The following is a 22,855-nucleotide window of genomic DNA, read 5'->3' as shown; positions in this document are numbered from 1 at the left end:
TAAAGGGAGGACCGGTGCGCTTGCGTTGGTCAGCAGAGGCGGGCAGAGCTTTCAGTCGTCTGAAGGAGCTGTTCACCAATGCGCCCGTGTTGGTGCATCCGGACCCCTCTTTAGCGTTCATAGTGAAGGTGGACGCGTCCGAGGCTGGGGTCGGGGCCGTGCTGTCGCAGCGCTAGGGTGTGCCACCAAAGCTCCGCCCTTGTGCCTTCTTTTCGAGGAAGCTCGGTCCGGCCTAAACTATGACGTGGGGGACCGGGAGTTGTTAGCTGTAGTCAAGGCTCTGAAGGTGTGGAGACATTGGTTTGAGGGGGCTAAGCACTCTTTTCTCATCTGGACTGACCATCGTAATCTCGAGTATATCCGGGCAGCGAGGAGGCTAAATCCGCATCAGGCTAGATGGGCCATGTGTTTTTTTACCCGGTTTCGTTTTACCATCTCGTTCCGGCCAGGCTCTCAAAACACCAAAGCCAACGCGCTGTCCCGCCTCTATGATACCGAGGAGCGGTCGGTTGAGCCGACTCCCATCATTCCACCTTCATGTCTCATGGCACGGTAGTATTGGAGGTGGACGCGGAAATAGAGAGGGCATCACGGTTAGAGCTGCCCCCCCCCCAGTGTCCAGCAGGGGTGTCCAGCAGGGGCTCAGTACGTGCCGAGGGGGGTCCGTGATAAACTAATCCATTGGGCTCATACTCTACCCTCCTCAGGTCATCCTGGCATCAAAAGGACAGTGCGGTGTATTAGAGGGAGATACTGGTGGCCCACGTTGGCTAAGGACGTGATATTTTATGTCTCCTCCTGCTCGGTGTGCGCTCAGAGCAAGGTTCCTCGACACTTGCCTAGAGGGAAGTTACAGACCCTCCCCGTTCCACAACGGGCGTGGACACACTTATCGGTGGACTTTCTTACCGACCTTCCCCCGTCCCAGGGAGGTACTACGATCCTGAGAGTCGCTGAGACTGGCGGGGGAACGGCAGAAGAGGAGCGCTGACCAGCACCGCAGTGAGGCCCCTGTGTTCTCGACCCAAAACCTGCCCCTCCACCTGCCCTGCCGGAAGCTGGGGCCGCAGTGCCCATTTAAAGTCCTGAGGAGAATAAACGAGGTGTGTAACAGGTTACAACTTCCTAGGTATTATCGTTTCATGTGTCTCTCCTAAGGCCGGTGGTGGTGTGTTCTGGACCTGGCACCCTGTTTTCGTTGTCTGTTTGGTTTGTCTTATAAGTTTCACCTGTGACCTTTTGTGTGTGCTTGATGGGCTTCCTTATTTAAAGTACGTTTACCCGCCCTTGTTTTGTGCGGGATTTATTTTGTGTTACGTTAGTTAGGTGTTGCGTTAGTTAGGTGTGTTTGTGTTCTGGACCTGGTTGGTCCATATATTTCCACGCCCTGTGTTTTGGGCTTGTTTGTTTGTGCCGGAATAAAGTGTCTAACCCGGGCGACGCTAGGCCAATTGTGCGTCGCCCCACAGACCTCCTGGTCGCGGCCGGTTACGACAGAGCCTGGGCGCGAACCCAGGGACTCTGATGGCACAGCTGGCGCTGCAGTACAGCGCCCTTAACCACTGCGCCACCCGGGAGGCTGTTTTTTTGTTGTTGCAGTATTACTTAATTTAGTTGATTTTTTTATTTAACCTTTATTAAACTAGGCAAGTCAGTTAAGAATACATTCTTATTTACAATGACGGCCTACCCTGGCCAAACCCAAACGACATTGGGCCAATTGTGCGCCGCCCTATGGGACTTCCAATCATGGCCGGTTGTGATACAGCCTGGAATCAAACCAGGGTCTGTAGTGATGCCTCTAGCACTGAAATGCAGTGCCTTAGACCGCTGCGCCACTCGGGAGTGCCTTGTTGCATACAACATGCATGTTTTGTATATTTAGATTTTTCTTTTCACTCTGTCATTTAAGTCATTATTGTGGAGTCACTACAATGTTGTTGATTCATCCTCAGTTTTCTCCCATCATAGCCATTGAACTCTGTAACTGTTTTAAAATCATGGTAACATCCCTGAGCATCTTTATTCCTGTCCTGCAGTTCAGAAGGATGACTTGTGTCTGTGATGTGTCTTGGTGGTTTAATACATAATCCACAGCATAATTATTAACGAGACATGCTTAAAGATATATTCAATGTCTGATTTGATATTGTTACCCATCTACCAATCACTGCCCTTCTTTATATGTCACCATAGTTTGCTTTGCATGTTTATATGTTTTGTTTGGTCAGGGTGTGATCTGAGTGGGCATTCTATGTTGTATGTCTAGTTTGTCTGTTTCTGTGTTTGGCCTGATATGGTTCTCAATCAGAGGCAGGTGTTAGTCATTGTCTCTGATTGGGAACCATATTTAGGTAGCCTGTTTTGTCATTGTGGGTTGTGGGTGATTGTCTATGTTATGTTACTTGTTAGCACAGTGTTGCATTAGTGTCACGGTTGTCACTTTGTTGTGTTCAGTTTTCCATTAAAATGACGAACACTTACCACGCCGCATCTTGGTCCGATCCTTACTCCTCTTCAGACGAAGAGGAGGAAATCTGCTGTGACATTATAAAGCTTTCAAAAGGCTCCCTTACATATGTTTTATGTATTGGGGACAGAGGAAGGGTTAGTCTTTCAAAAATAATGTCAGCCCTTATTATTTCACACAGAGTCCATGTAACATTTTATGTGATTTGTTAAGTCAGATTTTACTCCTGAACTAATTTAGGCTTGCCTAAACAAAGGGGCTGAATAATTATGCAACAACAGTATTGTAATTACCAAATTGTATTAATCGTAATCATTACTATTATTTTTTTTCTCTCACTTTGACATTACAAGTATTTTGAGTTCATTGTTGACAACAAATGACAAGTAGATAAAGTTATCCCACTTTGCAACACAATACATTTGAAGAAATACAAGGGGTATGAATACTTTTGCAAGGCACTGTATACTTATAGTGTAATTGATCACTCACAAGCAGAGTTTCATGAAGAAAAATCAACGTGTCAACTTAAAAACAGCTCCAGGTATATGTTGAATGAATATACTAAATTACAAGTAAAGCGTTTGAAATTGAAGTACATTTTTAATGAGTGTGTTTAAGTTTAATGATAGTGAACATATAGTATACTGAAAAATAATACATTTGAAGTATGATGTGTAGGCAGTTTGCTTAGGATTCAAACGGCCTAGTTCATACTCTTAGAGGAGGTGCTTCCACAATAACGTGATTTGTACTGCATACAAGGTAAAGAATTGGATTCTTCACACTCCATAATAAGACATTATCCCATTATGCTACCTTTTCATGCTTTTTGAAATTAAATGAACACACGTTTTGCTGGTTTGTCTTGTAGTAATGTGGTGCATGCCCGTTCTTCCTTAAACTTTTATTTTAGCAAAGTATTTTATTGAAAAATATATATCATAATAACATCCTTTTTTCGTAAGAAGGTGCCCAGCATAAAAAAAACGGTGTGTTGGACACAGTATCTCAGATAGAGAGAGCCTGTCTGCATCCCTGATTTCTGTAACTGTTAATTTACCTGTGTAATTTTGAATTACGCTCAAATATGGTCCCGTTATATCAATTGCTATGCTAATCCATGGACAGTTCATTGCCTCGGTCAAAATAGTATGTAGATGAAAGTTATTTTAGCACTTGTATGTTATTTTAGAAATAAAGATTGCAATGCAACAATAAAACACATTTACAATAGGCCTATATCTAAAAATATATACAGCCAAATTATATACAGTGACATACGGTGCCGTGAAAATGTATTTGCCCCCTGATATTCTCTATTTTTGCATATATTTGAATGTAATCGGCTCTTCAACCAAAACCTAATAATAGATAAAGGGAACCTGAGTTTACAAATAACAAAATCTATTTATACATATTTTATTTACGTAATTAACAAAGTTATGCAACACCGAATTCCCTGTGTGGAAAAGTACAGTAATTTCCCCGTAATACTCAATAACTGGTTGTGCCACCTTTAGCTGCAATGACTGCAACCAAATGCTTGTTGTAGTTGTTGATCAGTCTGTTACATCGCTGTGGAGGACTTCTGGCCCACTCTTGTATGCAGAACTGCTTTAAAACTGCGACGTTCGTGGGTTTTCAAGCATGAACTGCTCATTTCAAGTCCTGCCACAACATCTCAATTGGGATTAGGTCTGGACTTTGACTAGTCATTCCAAAACTTCATATTTGTTGCTTTTTAGATATTTTCATGTAGACTTGATTGTGTGTTTTGGATTATTGTCTTGTGCACACTAGAGGGTAATTTGGTCACTTGACTGCAGGAAAGTGTTTTAAGTAACCTTCTGTCTTACGTAACCATATCATATCATACCAAACCTAACATATTATAATAAAATCAGTGCCCCAGCTTTATGTTTACCATGTTACATCGAGTCTATGAGACCAGACTGGCACACAGAATGTCTTGCAAGCAGTGGTTCTGAGTGATATTGTTGTTGTACCATGTGCAGCCCCCTGAATAAGTTTCACTTTTGCATGGCGACTTCAGATTTTCTGTGAACATACTGAAAATAACTTGACAATGTGTTGATCAGTCAGCACAAATTTGGATTATAAAAATGACAAGACAGCAGAGAAAGAGTTTGTGCTGGAGCTGGAATTTATTCTACACGTTTGATCTCTCTTTCTAAAATTATCCACCGCCATTGTTGCAACCCCTGTTACCAGTCTGTTCAACCTCTCTTTTGTTTTGTCCGAGAACCCTCTTCAAAGGGGGTGACACTCTAGACCCAAACTGTTACAGACCTATATCCATCCTGCCCTGCCTTTCTAAAGTCTTTGAAAGCCAAGTTAATAAACAGATCACTGACCATTTCGAATCCCACCGTACCTTCTCCGCTGTGCAATCCGGTTTCCGAGCTGGTCAAGGGTGCACCTCTGGAACGCTCAAAGTACTAAACGATATCATAACAGCCATCGATAAAAGACACTACTGTGCGACTAGCATCACTACTCTGGACGGTTCTGACCTAGAATACATGGACAACTACAAATATCTAGGTGTCTGGCTAGACTGTAAACTCTCCGTCCAGACTCATATCAAACATCTCCAATCCAAAATCAAATCTAGAATCGGCTTTCTACTTCGCAACAAAGCCTCCTTCACTCACGGCACCAAACTCACCCAATTAAAACTGATTATCCTACCGATCCTCGACTTCGGCGATGTCATCTACAAAATAGCTTCCAATAAACTACTCAGCAAATTGGATGTAGTCTATCACAGTGCCATTCGTTTAGTTACCAAAGCGCCTTATACCACCCACCACTGCAACCTGTATGCTCTAGTCGGTTGGCCCTCGCTACATATTCGTCGCCAGACCCACTTGCTCCAGGTCATCTAGAGGTATATGCTAGGTAAAGCTCTGCCTTATCTCAGCTCACTGGTCACGATAACAACACCCACCCGTAGCACGCGCTCCAGCAGGTACGTATATCTCACTGGTCATCCCCAAAGCCAACACCTCCTTTGGCCGACTTTCCTTCCAGTTCTCTGCTGCCAGTGACTGGAACAAATTGCAAAAATCGCTGAAGATAGAGACTTTTATTTCCCTCACCAACTTTAAACATCAGCTATCTGAGCAGCTAACCGATCGCTGCAGCTGTACATAGTCCATCTGTAAATAGCCCACCCAATCTACCTACCTCATCCCCATATTGTTTTTATTTACTTTGCTGCTCTTTTGCACACCAGTATCACTACTTACACACCATCATCTGCTCATCATCATCTGCTCATCTATCACTCCAGTGTTAATCTGATATAGTGTAATTACTTTGAAACTATGGCCCATTTACTGCCTTACCTCCTCATGCTTTTTGCACACACTGTATATAGACTTTCTTTTTTTATATTGTGTTATTGACTGTACTCTTGTTTATTCCATGTGTGTTGTTGTTTCTGTCACACTGCTTTGCTTTATCTTGGCCTGGTCGCAGTTGTAAATGAGAACTTGTTCTCAACTAGCTTACCTGGTTAAATAAAGGTGAAATAAATAAATATATATATATATATATATTTCATCCTGTCAGTCGAGTTTGGTAAATTGATGCTAGCTAGCATGCACAACTGTTGTTCTGTTTACATGTGTGTTTGGGATTCAACCCTTTACTATGTGTGGTAGCTTACTGTTTCTTAACAAAACAATTTGTTTTCTCTGCTATGGTTTGTGTGGTCTTGGTTGCTCTTTGAGGAAATGTAGCGCAGTGTTTGTCCTAACTGTCTGATTTCTAACTATCTCATCTTACCATAGCTTGGCCGGTGCAATACGAATGAACATGAGTAGAGTGGAAGTTTCCCAAAGTTAGGTTGTTTTAAACTTAACATAACTAACTAGATACGTTGTGTGTAAGAATGTATGATCTTTTGTGGCAGATGAACTTGCATTGCAGTACATGTTAGCAAACATTAGAATCATACTTTGGCAAAGATTACTTAGCTAGCTAAAGTTAATTGGTTATCATAGCAGCCAAGGACGATTGCTAGTTTATTTGTGAATATTTGTTTGTGCTCCGATTACACGCAAGTGTTTAGATCAACAGTTTACGCATGATGACTTCCGACCTGATGGACTGTAGACACAAGCTAATGTTAGCTATGTAACGTTAGCTAGTTGGCTACCTAGCTAATCAAAATATTTGTTTGCATTTATTGATTCACTTCTTATGACTGGCATCATGGCGCAAGCAACTATGTTGTTGCTGAGCAACCAACCTGGTATTAGAACTCTGAGATTATGCTGGGAAAAAATATGTTAGCATTGTCATAAACGCAACAAAAAGGTAGCACATTGTTGTTTCTTAACTGACAGGAATGTGCACGTGGGAGCGATAAAATGATACATTTAATAAAAACTGTTGCAGCTACAAATGTAGTCAATCCGGCAATGGTCACTTTATGAACTAGTTTTAATTCAATGTCTAGAATTGAGCTAGGTAGAAATAAAGGTAGGTAGAAATAAACAAGAAATACTCTTAAAAAATCAATTGCTAACAACCCTTTTCCAAAATCCGGTATGTGGTTCTCGGTAACAGCCAGACGGCTCAAGAAGGGAGGAGGGGAGTGTGTTGTGTACCTCCAATCAAGATGATTTCATTGAGATTGGTGTCATATTATCCTAGATATGATGGTATGGAGCTTTGAATTTAACACTGAGCTTCAATCAAAGACTATAATACTAAAAGACTGTAAATAAGTGTATTGAAGGCAGATGATAGCATATATAGATTATACAATTATTTTTTATTTTTTTATATAAAGTACACTTTTAATAAGTGTGTTGAAGTGTAATGATAGTATATTTATAGTATACTTAAGACAAACTAGAAGAGTTTCATATTTGAAGTATACTATTATTATATAGTTTTTTTGTATATTTAACCTGTTCACGTGCGAGTTCCAACTATCTCTAACTGTCGCTCCCAGCACACATGTTGTTATGTGCGTGATGACAGAATGCATGCACTGTTCCAAAATGTGATTTTTACGCAACAGGACAGTTAACCAGATGAACCCTCAAACCAAGACACACTGCCTGCTAATTACAGTGCCTTGCGAAAGTATTCGGCCCCCTTGAACTTTGCGACCTTTTGCCACATTTCAGGCTTCAAACATAAAGATATAAAACTGTATTTTTTTGTGAAGAATCAACAACAAGTGGGACACAATCATGAAGTGGAACGACATTTATTGGATATTTCAAACTTTTTTAACAAATCAAAAACTGAAAAATTGGGCGTGCAAAATTATTCAGCCCGTTTACTTTCAGTGCAGCAAACTCTCTCCAGAAGTTCAGTGAGGATCTCTGAACAATCCAATGTTGACCTAAATGACTAATGATGATAAATACAATCCACCTTTGTGTAATCAAGTCTCCGTATAAATGCACCTGCACTGTGATAGTCTCAGAGGTCCGTTAAAAGCGCAGAGAGCATCATGAAGAACAAGGAACACACCAGGCAGGTCCGAGATACTGTTGTGAAGAAGTTTAAAGCCGGATTTGGATACAAAAAGATTTCCCAAGCTTTAAACATCCCAAGGAGCACTGTGCAAGCGATAATATTGAAATGGAAGGAGTATCAGACCACTGCAAATCTACAAAGACCTGGCCGTCCCTCTAAACTTTCAGCTCATACAAGGAGAAGACTGATCAGAGATGCAGCCAAGAGGCCCATGATCACTCTGGATGAACTGCAGAGATCTACAGCTGAGGTGGGAGACTCTGTCCATAGGACAACAATCAGTCGTATATTGCACAAATCTGGCCTTTATGGAAGAGTGGCAAGAAGAAAACCATTTCTTAAAGATATCCATAAAAAGTGTTGTTTAAAGTTTGCCACAAGCCACCTGGGAGACACACCAAACATGTGGAAGAAGGTGCTCTGGTCAGATGAAACCAAAATTGAACTTTTTGGCAACAATGCAAAACGTTATGTTTGGCGTAAAAGCAACACAGCTGAACACACCATCCCCACTGTCAAACATGGTGGTGGCAGCATCATGGTTTGGGCCTGCTTTTCTTCAGCAGGGACAGGGAATATGGTTAAAATTGATGGGAAGATGGATGGAACCAAATACAGGACCATTCTGGAAGAAAACCTGATGGAGTCTGCAAAAGACCTGAGACTGGGACGGAGATTTGTCTTCCAACAAGACAATGATCCAAAACATAAAGCAAAATCTACAATGGAATGGTTCAAAAATAAACATATCCAGGTGTTAGAATGGCCAAGTCAAAGTCCAGACCTGAATCCAATCGAGAATCTGTGGAAAGAACTGAAAACTGCTGTTCACAAATGCTCTCCATCCAACCTCACTGAGCTCGAGCTGTTTTGCAAGGAGGAATGGGAAAAAATGTCAGTCTCTCGATGTGCAAAACTGATAGAGACATACCCCAAGTGACTTACAGCTGTAATCGCAGCAAAAGGTGGCGCTACAAAGTATTAACTTAAGGGGGCTGAATAATTTTGCACGCCCAATTTTTCAGTTTTTGATTTGTTAAAAAAGTTTGAAATATCCAATAAATGTCGTTCCACTTCATGATTGTGTCCCACTTGTTGTTGATTCTTCACAAAAAAATACAGTTTTATATATTTATGTTTGAAGCCTGAAATGTGGCAAAAGGTCGCAAAGTTCAAGGGGGCCGAATACTTTTGCAAGGCACTGTATCTATGGGCTATGTTTCAACAAATTTTTCTCTAACAAGTTCTACAATGTTTTTTATTTTCTAACAACAGTTTGACTTGAGGTGTGTTCCGCCTCATTAATTGACATAGAAGTAGCCCATAGACAATTTATGTTTGAGGCTTTACTGAGCGGGACAAACTTCTCACTTTTATGAGAGCCCAGACACTTCAGCAGTGTTTCCTCAGATCAAGTATGCAGATATTTTTCCCCATGGCACATTTTCTGGCTGGTGCTCGCATTGCCTTAATTGCTGTTTTCATTACAAATAATAACTTTGGACATGTGTGCGTTCCTATCAAAGGAAGTACCTTATTATCTTGTGGTTTCTATTGTGGCATACCGTATGTACAGTCCCTTCAGAAAGAATTCCATTGAGGATTTCCTACGCTGGACAACTTGTTACAGCTGTTGATGAGTTATTGATAGTAATCTCCCAAAAATGTAATGTAATTCAAAACTTGCACTGAGTGTACAAAACCTTAAGGACACCAGCTCTTTCCATTACATAGATTGACCAGGTGAATCCAGGTGAAAGCTACGATCCCTTAATGATGTCAACTGTTAAATCCACTTCAATCATTGTAGGCGAAGGGTAAAAGACAGGTTAAGGAATGATTTTGAGACAATTGACAATTGCTTTGAGACAATTGAGACAATGACTGTGTATGTGTGCCATTCAGAGGGTGAATGGGCAAGATAAAATATTTAAGTGCCTTTGAATGGGGTATGGTAGCTGCCACGCCCTGATCTGTTACAGCTGTCCTTGTGATTGTCTCCACCCCCTCCAGGTGTCGCTTATTTTCACCGGTGTCTTTCTGGGGCAGAAAGACAGGACACACAGGGATCCCAGTTCGTCTTGTGTGTTTCCAAGTCAACCAGCGGTTTTCCCGTTCTCCTTCTTTTTGCATTTTCCTTTTTCTAGTCCTCTGGTTTTTACCCTTGCCTGTTTCTGGACTTTGTTCTCGCCTGCCTGACCATTCTGCCTGCCTTGACCACTAGCCTGTCTGCCACTCTGTACCTCCTGGACTCTGATCTTGTTTTGACCTTTTTGCCTGTCCACAACCATTCTCTTGCCTACCCCTTTGATTGAATTAACATTGTAAGACTCCAACCATCTGCCTCCTTTGTCTGCATTTGGGTCACGCCTTGTGCAATGACAGTAGAAGGTGCCAGGCACACTGGTTTGTGTCAAGAACTGCTATGCTAGTGGGTTTTTCACACTCAATATTTCCCCTTGTGTATCAAGAATGGTTCACCGCCCAAAGGACATCCAGCCAACTTGACACAACTGTGGGAAGCACTGGAGTCAACACTGGCCAGAATTCCTATGGAACACTTTCAACACCTTGTAGAGTCCATGCCCCAATGAATTGAGGCTGTTCTGAGGGAAAGGGGTGAGGGGGTGGTGCAACTCAATAGTAGGAAGGTATCCTTAATGTTTTGTACACTCAGAGTGAATTGATATTGATCATCAGTTGGTGTCTGCTTGATTTACAGCAGGGTCTAGTTATATTTAACAGATAAAGCATTAAGATAATGGGTTCATGTTTTCATATGTTTTTGTGCCTGGGATTGGACATCGAGTCTACTGTATACAATTGTGTAGGATAGACTATTGTGCAACACTCAACGCTATTCCTATAAATTATTCGGCATACAATGACAACAAATTACATAGCTTAGTGGGCTTATTCACAATATGACCTGGCAATGAAATAACATGATAAATGCATTTTGTTTTCCATGTTACATACACAATTTTAAACAATACCAGGGGCTTGAAGTAGCCTAATTAAACTTGAATTTGGAGCACTGGAATAAGCACTGGAATAGGCCTATCTTGAAAATCAGACATTTCCTCAATTTGGTGCTTGAAAAGTCCTTATATTAAATTATTGTAGCCAATGTATAAATTCTCCTGCTCCATTTGAATTATCTGTGATTTAATTTTATATCAGTTTTTGAGAGATTTAGTTTGTTTTCCACCGCTTCAATTCAGTCTTGAGCTACTCTGTTGCGGTAAAACCATGGGTGGATCTAATGTTGGCTTCAACTTGGATTTCCATACAAATCCATTCCCCCCAAAATAACCAGGTTTTTTTTAACCTGAAGAATTATATAAATGATATTGAGGTTGAGGTCCTTGAAAAGGACAATTATGTTGTGAAAGTCCTTGAATTTGACTTGCCAATGTCTGTATGAACCCTGCTTAAATAATTTATAGTCCTAGTTTATGGGTCAATTAATGGGTAAATGTATTGGTCAATTTGCATATTCACATATTCACAAGTACAGATGTGGAACTGCATGACTATAAAGAAGGTTTGCTTGGCAGAATGAAGGTTGTATTAGCAAATTTAATGAACGACTACTGGCATCATGTTTCCCTCCGAGCCAAGCGTGGGGTGGTAGGGTAGCCTAGAGGTTAGAGAGGTGGAACAATAGCCACTCAGGTGGTTAACCACTCAGATGGTTAATCACTCATGGTTTAGGTGTGGTTGGGGCAGCAGGGTAGCCTAGTGGTTAGAGCGTTGGACTAGTAACCGGAAGGTTGCAAGTTCAAACCCCCAAGCTGACAAGCTGTCGTTCTGCCCCTGAACAGGCAGTTAACCCACTGTTCCTAGGCCGTCATTGTAAATAAGAATTTGTTCTTAACTGACTTACCTAGTTAAATAAAGGTAAAAAAAAAAGTACAGACTGGCCATAGGGTAGTTCTGGCAAATGCCAGTGGGCTGTTAAAATAGGTCAGCAACCTTACAGCTTTTTTGGCCCAGAATAGCCATTATTTAATAGTGGGGGTTTCAAGGGGGAAAATGGACTGGTGTGGGGGCCTTGAGAGGAAGAAATGCCTGTAACCCTTGAAATTGCTTTGCACCTGATGCTGTGCTAATCCCATGTTCGTTGTGTAAGGTTGCTGACCTATTGTGACAGCAAAATCATTAGGCCAAAGCAAAGAAATCTCTCTGAGCCCGTGTTTAAACAACCAAGCATTTAACTGACCGTTAGCCGTTTGGTGGCGTCTACCTCGATCATGCCCCGGAGGAGGTTCTGACAGTCTGGGGGTATGAAGTGGGGCATATGGAACACTCCTAGCTTCACCTTCTCCAGCAGGTTCCTCAGATTGTCATCATCAAATGGAAGGGCACCCTGAGAGGGGGGGGGGGGGGGGGGATGAGGGAGACCAGAAAGGGGGTAGGGGGAGAGACAGGGGAAAGAGGGAAGTAGCAAAGTGGCAAAGTTATGAGGCAAAGTTGCCATCAGACCAAACGTGTTAACTTGGAACACAATGGCTGAGAGTTCATCAAAAAGATCAAGCGATGGCAAGGAAATAAAATAACAAGACTCCCCAAAACAAAAACAACTGAGTTTCTGACATGATGCAGCAACACTCCAATTAGTGAGATTTGCCCTCCTACGTGATACTAAATAAATAATAAACGGGTAAACAGAGAAGAGGGCTGCAGTGGTAATAATTACTCTGCCTTCTCTCTCTTTCCACCTCCCTACTTTAACACTCACACCGGTTATCAAGACGGACTGACACCCTGCAGATGTGGTTGTTTGATATACAACAGGAACATCAAGAATACGAGAGAGAGAAGGAAGAAAGGAGAGAGAGAAAGACAGAGATGGGGAAGACTTGTGTAACAAATTAACTGCAGGGGAATGAGAGTGTCTCATCCAATCCAAAAAATGGTGCTCTCCTAGCCAGCAACAGGACAGAGGGAGCCCAGATTAAGCACAGCTCGACAGGAGAGAGAGAGAGCATTTATTTACACTCAAACAAATGGAAATAAACTTTGTTTGGAAGGTGGAAAGTAAAGAAATTGATAAAGATAATGACAAACCAAATCATATGTGAATAGAAAGAGAACGGGACTTAGAAGTTGCATCGGCACTTGTCGTTCTTTGTTTAAGTGGCCTGGTGTAACACATGCATGAATGTGCACGCACGCACGCACACACACGAACACGAACACCAACCCACCAACATATATGCATGCACACGCACGCACACACACACACAGTGGTCTGTGGCCAAAAAACAGTCAGTCTGAGTTAGTATTTATTTCAGTAAGCAGAGTGTCTGTGTGGCTGTATCCATTATTCATAGTGGAGGGACGTGGAGAAACTACAGTCCTAGATTATGAAATAAGGCACCAGGCTTCAGGGCCTTCTATATTATAGCCAAAACACAGGGAGAGAATGGGAGGCTAACTGTGGCCATACAAAGTAGTCCCTATGTGTAACGGATGTGAAACGGCTAGCTAGTTAGCGGTGGTGCGCGCTACTAGCATTTCAATCGGTGACGTCACTTGCTCTGAGACCTTGTAGTAGTGGTTCCCCTTGCTCTGCAAGGGCCGCGGCTTTTGTGGAGTGATGGGTAAACGATGCTTCATGGGTGACTGTTGTTGATGTGTGCAGAGGGTCCCTGGTTCGCACCTGGGTATGGGCGAGGGGACGGTTTAAAGTTATACTGTTACATATGGTCAGGCTAGAAAAGACCAAAGTGCTCAGATGGTATTGTTGTTGCGCTAGTATATCTAAGGTTGGGGTCAGGATTTTAGTCCATTCCATTAGTAATCCATTAGCTAGTAATCCAAGTCATGCGTTGGGGCTGTTGAACCAGCCACCAGTGCACTCTGATGTATGCAAGCGCATGTTGTTTCTGTACGTCTCTTGCTGGTGGCATATCCAATTTCCCCTTGTGGGATTAATAGTTTATTCAATTCAAAGGGTGAAAGTTGACACTCACCACCAATAGGGCAAAGAGGATGACCCCACAGCTCCACACGTCTGCTTTTCTGCCGTCATACTTCTCCCCCTAAGAGAGAGAGAAAGACAAAGAGAGAGAAAAAAATTAAGAGAAATATAGGAATTTTTAAGTGAAGGCTAATATCTCAGAGGAGGATCATGGATCAACCTCATTTGGGGTAATTCCGAGTTAATGGGAATGTAATTCCCTTTTTATGCCCTTTTCTCTCTACGTGTATTCTTAAGCATGAGAATAGCACCCGTTATTTGTTTGGGGTGGAGATCAAACAAAAGAAGGTGTGGTGGAAGCGACCTTGATTTAAATCCCTCATAATTCCACCGTTACTCGTGATGAAACAATGAATAAGGTCAAGCAACCTGTCAGTTTCAAGTGGAACGTCTACTTTATTTTTTCGGATAGAAATGACATAATTCTCCATGCACTGTCATTTACAAATTAATAAGAGCTATTGATATGAGCTAGGTAAATTATACTGAAAAAACATATCAACTAAACATGCAATTTTTTTAGATTTTACTGAGTTTACTCAGTTCGTATAAGTCGATTGAAATAAAACAATTGTATTGTCCCCAGCACAAGGTGCACTTGTGTAATGAACATGCTGTTTAATAAGCTTCTTGATATGCCACACCTGTAAGGTGGATGGATTATATTGGCAAAGGGGAAATGGTCACTAATAGGGATGTAAAAAATGTGCGCACAAAATTTGAGAGAAGCTTTTTGTGCGTACGGAACATTTCTGGGATTTTTTACTTCAGCTCATGAAACATGGGACCTACACATTACATGTTGTGTTTATATTTTTGTTGAGTGTAGTATGCTGTTTGGATAAGGGGATTGTAAATATATATGATTATTGTTTTAGATATATTTTACCTTTCGCTGGAGAGAAATGTGAAACCAGTCATATGTCAGCAAATGGAAGCATATCAACATATCAGCTTTTCCATAGGGCATTTTATTACATGCTGGCCTTATAACTTGCAGGGGTGAAATTTGGAGACCCAAGCTATAGGCTTCTGTAGCCATACGCAAATGACAGTATAGCGCCAAACCTACCGAGTTTATTTATGATTTCTAGAATGTTTTAATTATATGACCAGACTTATCACTGTATTTCTACAATTTGTATGCGGTAAAATTAGCCACTATCAGTAGCCACAGGCAGCTACCCACATAGCCTACACTTCACTTTAGTGTTAGGTTCCTTACATTTTGCAACATTCCATTACATTGTCGGTTTACCTTTCTTTCCTCTGTCACGTTCATGTGGTTGTTCCTGAGGATCCCTTGCAAAAGGGGATCATATTAGGCTAGCGCAACACTTGTCTCACCTTCAAATATATTTTTTTATTTGGTTTACATTTTTTTTATTGAACCTTTATTTAACTAGGCAAGTCAGTTAAGAACAAATTCTTATTTACAATGACGGCCTACACCAGCCAAACCCGGACGACGCTAGGCCAAATGTGCGCTGCCCTATTGGACTCCCAATCACATCCGGTTGTGAAACAGCCTGGATTTAATCCATAGTGTCTGTAGTGATGCCTCAAGCACTGAGATGCAGTGCCTTAGACCGGTGCGCCACTCGGGAGCCCCAAATAGATTGAACAATTGAATAAGGCAACTTTCAGTATGAATCAAACCAATGTATTCTTGATTCACCAACATATTCTGTGCGTAGCGGCTCTCCAAACTTAAAAGTATTATTCATAAATTCTTTCCCAACCGTAAATAATATACAAGATCAGAGTATTTTTAAATCTACCAATTGGCGCTGAATAGGACACAAATACAATATGCATGTATTTACACATTTTCTTTCATTGATCCCTAATTATCTGAACCGTTTCTATAGAATATTCTAGTGAGTCTGTCAAGAAAACCCTATTGAATGAAAACTCAGTGAGAAAATCTGTTGGTCAGCATGTTGGAGGGTTTTCCAATGGTTGAATTCAATTTATTCAGCACGAGCACCTGCATAAGGTAAGTCTGAATGCCAACTACTGAGAAGTGCGTGGGAAAGGCATTCATAGGAAAGGCATTCATAGGAAAGGCATACAGTTGCTAGGACTGAATCGTGCCCTTGAAGAGTAAACTAATACATACTCACCCGTATAACCTCTGGGCATGCATAGTGTGGAGATCTGTGAAGAGACACAGAAAACAACATTTATTGGCAAAATTCTACGTGGCAACATCAATGCAAAAAAATCCTACTAAAAAAACGGTGCATAAAAACTTTATTCCGTATATAGTGCACTACTGTTGTTTAGAGACAGTTCTGGTCCAAAGTAATTCCCCACCATATATATATTGAATAGGGTGTCATTTGGAACATCCATCACTTTCACTCTGTTATCACCCAACGTAGTATGTGATTGTGAAGAAGAAACAATTGATTTTACAGGATCGTTCTTTCATCATTAAGTCTTTACTGTGAGTTTTTTTAATTATTTACCTTTATTTAACTAGGCAAGTCAGTTAAGAATACATTCTTATTTTCAATGACGGCCTAGGAACAGTGGGTTAACTGCCTGTTCAGGGGCAGAATGACAGATTTGTACCTTGTCAGCTCGGGGGTTTGAACCAACGCTCTAACCACCAGGCTACCCTGCCGTTTACACAACATTCCCATGTGGATTGTACAGTCTGCACTTTGCAGGGTTGTAACCTCACTTATATGATGGCTTACGCATAAACACTCACACAAATTACAACCAACAGAAACCATTCTTGACACCTTTCAATTTTGTTGTACTTGTAATTCAGCTTGCTGCTTTTTTACATTTTACAATGATTTCACTTTGTTATTACCCCAGGTAGTATGTGATTGTGAAAGAAGAAACAAGTGATTTTCCAGACACTATCTTTCTACTACACTACACATTTCTATTATGATGTCACCATATAATAGATTGCAGAGCATTCGATTTGCCCCCCAGCTCTGCTAAAACCATTGACAACTGAGTGCCGTTTTCAAGGGATTGTTAAATAAATGTTAACTATTTTGTTGTAATATCATAGTCAGAACTACAAATTGTATTCAATTATTCAATGCAAAACACATTTTACTCTATCATCAGAGTTATACAGCAAATAACTGCATGCTTCTCATGATCAGTAAACATCAGTTGATTATGCAATTTCAGATACGTAAGGTAAATTGGATATATGACAAGTATGAGTGGTTTAGATTAATTTTCCATCCTTTGTAGGCTCTGCCTGTCAAGCAGCAGAACGTGCAGAGGGGCTTATTTGCTGATGTACTGTTAGCTGGTAATGTTTACTTTGCAACCTACCAGTAGAAACTTTGTACAGTTGGCTAAACAGTGGTAAGTAGACCAAATGCACTTTTTCTCCAACCAACATATGCTTCCTAGTGAACTTAGCTAACATGATCACCTTTTCAACATTGTCTTTCACAGCTACAATAGTTATCCCGGAATCGCCTCTTCACTGTTGATGTTGAGACTCTGTGTTTTGAGGATACTATTTAATGAAGGTGCCAGTTGAGGACTTGTGACACTCTAATGTACTTGTCCTCTTGCTCAGTTGTGCACCGGGGCCTCCCACTCCTCTTTCTATTCTGGTTAGAGACAGTTTGCGCTGTTCTGTGAAGGGAGTAGTACACAGCGTTGTACGAGATCTTCAGTTTCTTGGCAATTTCTCGCATGGAATAGCCTTCATTTCTCAGAACAATAATAGACTGATGAGTTTCAGAAGAAAGTTCCTTTGTTTCTGGCCATTTTGAGCCTGTAATCAAACCCACAAATGCTGATGCTCCAGATACTCAACTAGTCTAAAGAAGGCCCGTTTTATTGCTTCTTTAATCAGGACAACAGTTTTCAGCTGTGCTAACATGATTGCGAAAGGGTTTTCTAATGATCAATTTGGCCTTTTAAAATTATAAACTTGGATTAGCTAACACAGGATGGTTGCTGATAATGGACCTCTGTATGCATATGTAGATATTCAATAAAAAAAAATATGTAATTTCCAGCTACAATAGTCATTTACAACATTAACAATGTCTACACTGTATTTCTGATCAATTTGATGTTATTTTAAATGGACAATTTTTAAAAAATCTTTCAAAAACAAGGACATTTCTAAGTGACCCCACATTTTTTGAAAGGTAGTGTACCTGTATATTCAATGTATGTAATGAGTAGAAAATGCTTGAGGAAACATTTGTTCTTATAGTCTCCAAAGAAGGATGGATTTTTTTAAATGGCCATGATTTATTACCCTGTAAGCAAGGGTTCCACTAATCAGATTTTTCCAACAATCTGGTCAAGTCAGACTAGTTACACAATCAAGGAGCAGAAGAAAGAAGTATGGATTGTTAGAGAATATTAGTGTACTGTATTTGAACAGGACCAGTGTTTGCATATGGATGCTAGCTGTAAGTTAAATTAACAGGCTCATGCGACCTCAACTAGGGCCTTGCTCATTAGGGCACGCAACAGAAAATGTTTTGATTACTCCCTGTTTGTCTGTTTTCTTCTGTTTGGTGCCTAATGAACACAACCCAGCGAGGTGACATCTAAGTGACGTTTGCCCTCCCACCACTCCTGTTCCTATATTGCATCGTCTAACTAGCAGGATATTGGATCCTACTGAAAGCTTCTATCACAGGCCTGTAAACACAGAGCCCATTACCTGCCCATGAATAACACCGTTGACAGCTGAACTTCCTGCCTGACGCACTGTCAGGTGTGCTGATAATGAACCTCGCCACCGGGCCGATAGTGTTTGGCAATAATGCAAACAAGCACCTTATGCAAATACTTCCGCCGTGATTGCAGATGTCATACTGCATTATGCAAATGAGTGAGAGAGAACACGCGCTCGCTGATACACTAGGTTAAGCCGAGGCAAATGTCAAAACACACAAAACATCAGCGAAGCATGGGTGAATGGGAGCTGGTTATCCACGTACGTAGGTGACTTGCAGGGAATCTAAGGAACAGAGAACTACAAATAATTAGTATTGGATATTGGATATTGGATATTAATTTGTCAATACAAGGACAGCTGTGGCATTTTTCTGTGTCCACTCCTCTCTCCGGATCTGGGATAAAAGACTTTAAAAATCTCATCAAATACTTTGAGCCTGCTTGGAGTGTCAGATGGCCGATGTTTGCAGTTTTTGTTTATTAAAATCCTTACGAGTCGATTGACCCACCCATGCGTCAATTTAATTAACATATTAACAAAATCCCCATTATAAATTCAAGATAGAGATATCTGTTTTTTTGCATTGATGCGTCCCAATCCACCACCTCCGCCTATGTCCGCATCACGCATTTGCGGTGGAAAGTAGTTAGCGTGTTGGACTAGTACCCGAAAGGTTGCGAGTTCAAATCCCTGAGCTGACAAGGTACAAATCTGTCGTTCTGCCCCTGAACAGGCAGTTAACCCACTGTTCCTAGGCCGTCATTGAAAATAAGAATTTGTTCTTAACTGATTTGCCTAGTTAAATAAAGGTAAAAAAATAAATAAAATAAAAATGTTTCTCAAACATCAAATTTCAAAGGTTAGGTGTTAACTACGAATGTTTAAGGTAAGGGATAGGATTAAACCAAAAATATCAAAAACACCGTTTTATTGTTGGATTCAAACATGCAACCTTTGGAATCAGAGGCAGATGCTTACACCCATCCACAACACCCAAGCAAAACTGAAACCTATTTGAAGGCAACAGTGCTCACGGTTGCCCCTAGTGGCTGGATTCCACATCATCTCCCGATGTCCTCAGACATGAAGGTGGACATTTGCCCCAGTCTGAGGTCCTGTGTGCTCTGGAGCAGGTTTTAATCAAGGATCTCTCTGTACTTTGCTCTGTTCATCTTTACCTCGATCCTAACTAGTCTCCCACTGCCTGCCGCTAAAAAACATCCCCACAGCATCCCCACAGCATGCTGCCACCACCATGAGTCACCGTAGGGATGGTGCCTGGTTTACTCTAGACGTGACACTTGGCATTCAGGACAAAGAATTTAATCTTGGTTTCATCAGACCAGAGAATCTTGTTTCTCACAGTGTGAGAGTCCTTAGAGGCATTTTGGCAAACTCCAAGCTGGTTGTCATGTGCCTTTTACTGAGGAGTGGCCTCCTTCTGGCAACTCTACCATAAAGGCCTTATTGGTGGAGTGCTGCAGAGATGGTTGTCCTTCTGGAAAGTTCTCCAATTTCCACAGAGGACCTCTGGAGCTCTGTCAGAGTGACCATCGGGTTCCTGACCAGGGCCTTTCTGCCCCGATTTCTCAGCTTGGCCAGGCAGCAAACTCTAAGAAGCGTCTTGGTGTTTCCAAACTTCTTACTTTTAAGAATGATGGAGGTGTTCTTGGGGACATTCAATGCTGCAGAAACGTTTTGGTACCCTTCAGTAGATCTGTGCCTCGACACAATTCTGTCTCGGAGCTCTACGGAAAATTCCTTCGACCTCATGGCTTGGTTTTTGGTCTGGCATGCACTGTTAACTGTGGGACCTTATATAGACAGGTGTGTGCCTTTACAAAATATGTCCAATAAAGTAAACAAAAAAGTGTTAAGTGATGCCTAGAAGGCCGGTAACTTAGACCTCCGGAGCTGGTGCACGAAATGAGTAGCAGTACCGGGAGGATCCATGACAATGCAAGTGGTATCTCGCTCTCTCTTTATCTCTACCAAGCATTTCCCTTAGATTTTGTTTTATATGTAAGATAGAACGGCCCCTAAAGCAACTGCCAGGGCTGGCCACAAGAACATTTGCTATATAGCCGTAGAGTAGAAATGGCTGAGATAATATGGTTGGAGTATAACTGTTTTGATATTTCAAGGGATTTCAGGACAATGAGTTGACAGCTAGCTTCTTGTCTAACATTCTCCATTGTCTACTTGCCTTTTCTCAGAACGACCACACACACACACACACACACACACACACACACACACACACACACACACACACACACACACACACACACACACACACACACACACACACACACACACACACACACACACACACGCAGGTGGCAAGGCTGGCACACACACATGCAGTACCAGTCAAAAGTCTGGACACATACTCATTCAAGGGTTTTTCTTTATTTTTTATATTTTCTACACTGAACAATACTAGTGAAGACATCAAAACTACGAAATAACACATGTAATCATGTAGTAACCTAAAAAGTGTTAATCAAATCAAAATCTATTTTATATTTGAGATTTTTCAAAGTAGCCACCCTTTGCCGTGATGACAGCTTTGCACACTCTTGGAATTCTCTCAACCAGCTTCATGAGGTAGTCACCTGGAATGCATTTCAATTAACAGGTGTGCCTTGTTAAAGTTAATTTGTGAAATTTCTATCCTTCTTAATGCGTTTCAGCCAATCCGTTGTGTAGTGACAAGGTAGGAATGGGTATACAGAAGCACTATTTGGTCAAAGACCAAGTTCATATTATTGCAAGAACATCTCCAAAAAGCAAAGACAAATGACAGTCCATCATTATGTTAAGACACGAAGGTCAGTCAGTACAGAAAAAGTCAAGAACTTTTAAAGTTTCTTCAAGTGCAGTCGCAAAACCCATCAAGCGGTATGATGAAACTGGCTCTCATGAGGACCACCACAAGAAAGGAAGACCCAGAGTTAACTTTGCTGCAGAGGATAAGTTCATTAGAGTTACCAGCCTCAGAAATTGCAGCCCAAATAACAGACACATCTCAACATCAACTCTTCAGATGAGACGGTGTGAATCAGGCCTTCATGGTCAAATTGCTGCAAAGAAACCACTACTAAAGGACACCAATTAGAAGAAGAGACTTGCTTGGGCCAAGAAACACGAGCAATGGGCATTGGACCGGTGGAAATCTGTCCTTTGGTCTGAAGTGTCCAAATTTTAGATTTTTGATTCCAACCTCCGTGTCTTGAGAGATAGAGTAGGTGAACAGATGATCTCTGCATGTGTGGTTCCCACCGTGAAGCATGGAGGAGGAGGTATGATTTTGTGGGGGTGCATTGCTGGTGACGCTGTCTGTGATTTATTCAGAATTCAATGCAAACTTAACCAGCATGGCTACCACAGCATTCTGCAGGGATACGCCATCCCATCTGGTTTGCGCTTAGTGGGACAATCATTTGTTTTCCAACAGGACAATGAACCAACACACCTCCAGGCTGTGTAAAGGCTTTTGACCAAGAAGGAGAGTGATGGAGTGCTACATGAGATGACCTGGCCTCCACAATCACCTGATGTCAACCCAATTGAGATGGTTTGGGATGAGTTGGACCGCAGAATGAAGGAAAAGAAGCAAACAAGTGCTCAGAATATGTGTGAACTCCTTCAAGACTGTTGGAAAAGCATTCCAGGTGAAGCTGGTTGAGAGAATGCCAAGAGTGTGCAAAGCGATCATCAAGGCAAAGGATGGGTATTTTGAAAAATCTAAAATATATTTTTATTTGTTTTTTTGGGCTAGACGTGCCCGCTAGCAACCCACCTAGACAACATCCGGTGAAATTGCAGTGCACGAAATTCAAAATACAAAAATCATAATATTAAACATTCATGAAAAAACAAGTGTCATACATAATTTAAAAGTTTAACTTCTTGTTAATCCAACCACTTTGTCAGATTTCAAAAAGGCTTTACGGCGAAAGCATACCATGCGATTATCTGAGGACAGCGCCCCGCATACAAAACATTAAAAACATTTTCCATACCAGCAGAGGCATCACAAAAGTCAAAAATAGCAATAAAATAAATAATAAATCACCATCTTCCTCTGTTTGCAATCCCAAGGGTCCCAGCTACATAATAAATGTTTGTTTTGTTCGATAAAGTCCTTTTCCCACAAAAGTCAGTT

General features: G+C 41.3%; 1 protein-coding gene across 1 annotated transcript in view; it reads right to left on the bottom strand.

The window, feature by feature from the left end:
• The window catches only part of brsk2a (BR serine/threonine kinase 2a), a 536,112-nt gene that overhangs the window by 89,743 nt on the left and 423,514 nt on the right, over positions 1-22,855 (bottom strand). Inside the window, exons 6-8 of the mRNA XM_036949734.1 lie at positions 16,115-16,148; positions 13,981-14,049; positions 12,225-12,371 (exon numbers count right to left, since the gene is read on the bottom strand). Coding sequence (XP_036805629.1) covers positions 12,225-12,371; positions 13,981-14,049; positions 16,115-16,148 — 250 coding nt within the window. The remainder of the gene's footprint in view (positions 1-12,224; positions 12,372-13,980; positions 14,050-16,114; positions 16,149-22,855) is intronic.

This window comes from Oncorhynchus mykiss, chromosome 2 (assembly GCF_013265735.2).
Source record: "Oncorhynchus mykiss isolate Arlee chromosome 2, USDA_OmykA_1.1, whole genome shotgun sequence".
Taxonomy (NCBI): domain Eukaryota; kingdom Metazoa; phylum Chordata; class Actinopteri; order Salmoniformes; family Salmonidae; genus Oncorhynchus; species Oncorhynchus mykiss.
This window is presented reverse-complemented; position numbering and strand designations above follow the sequence as displayed.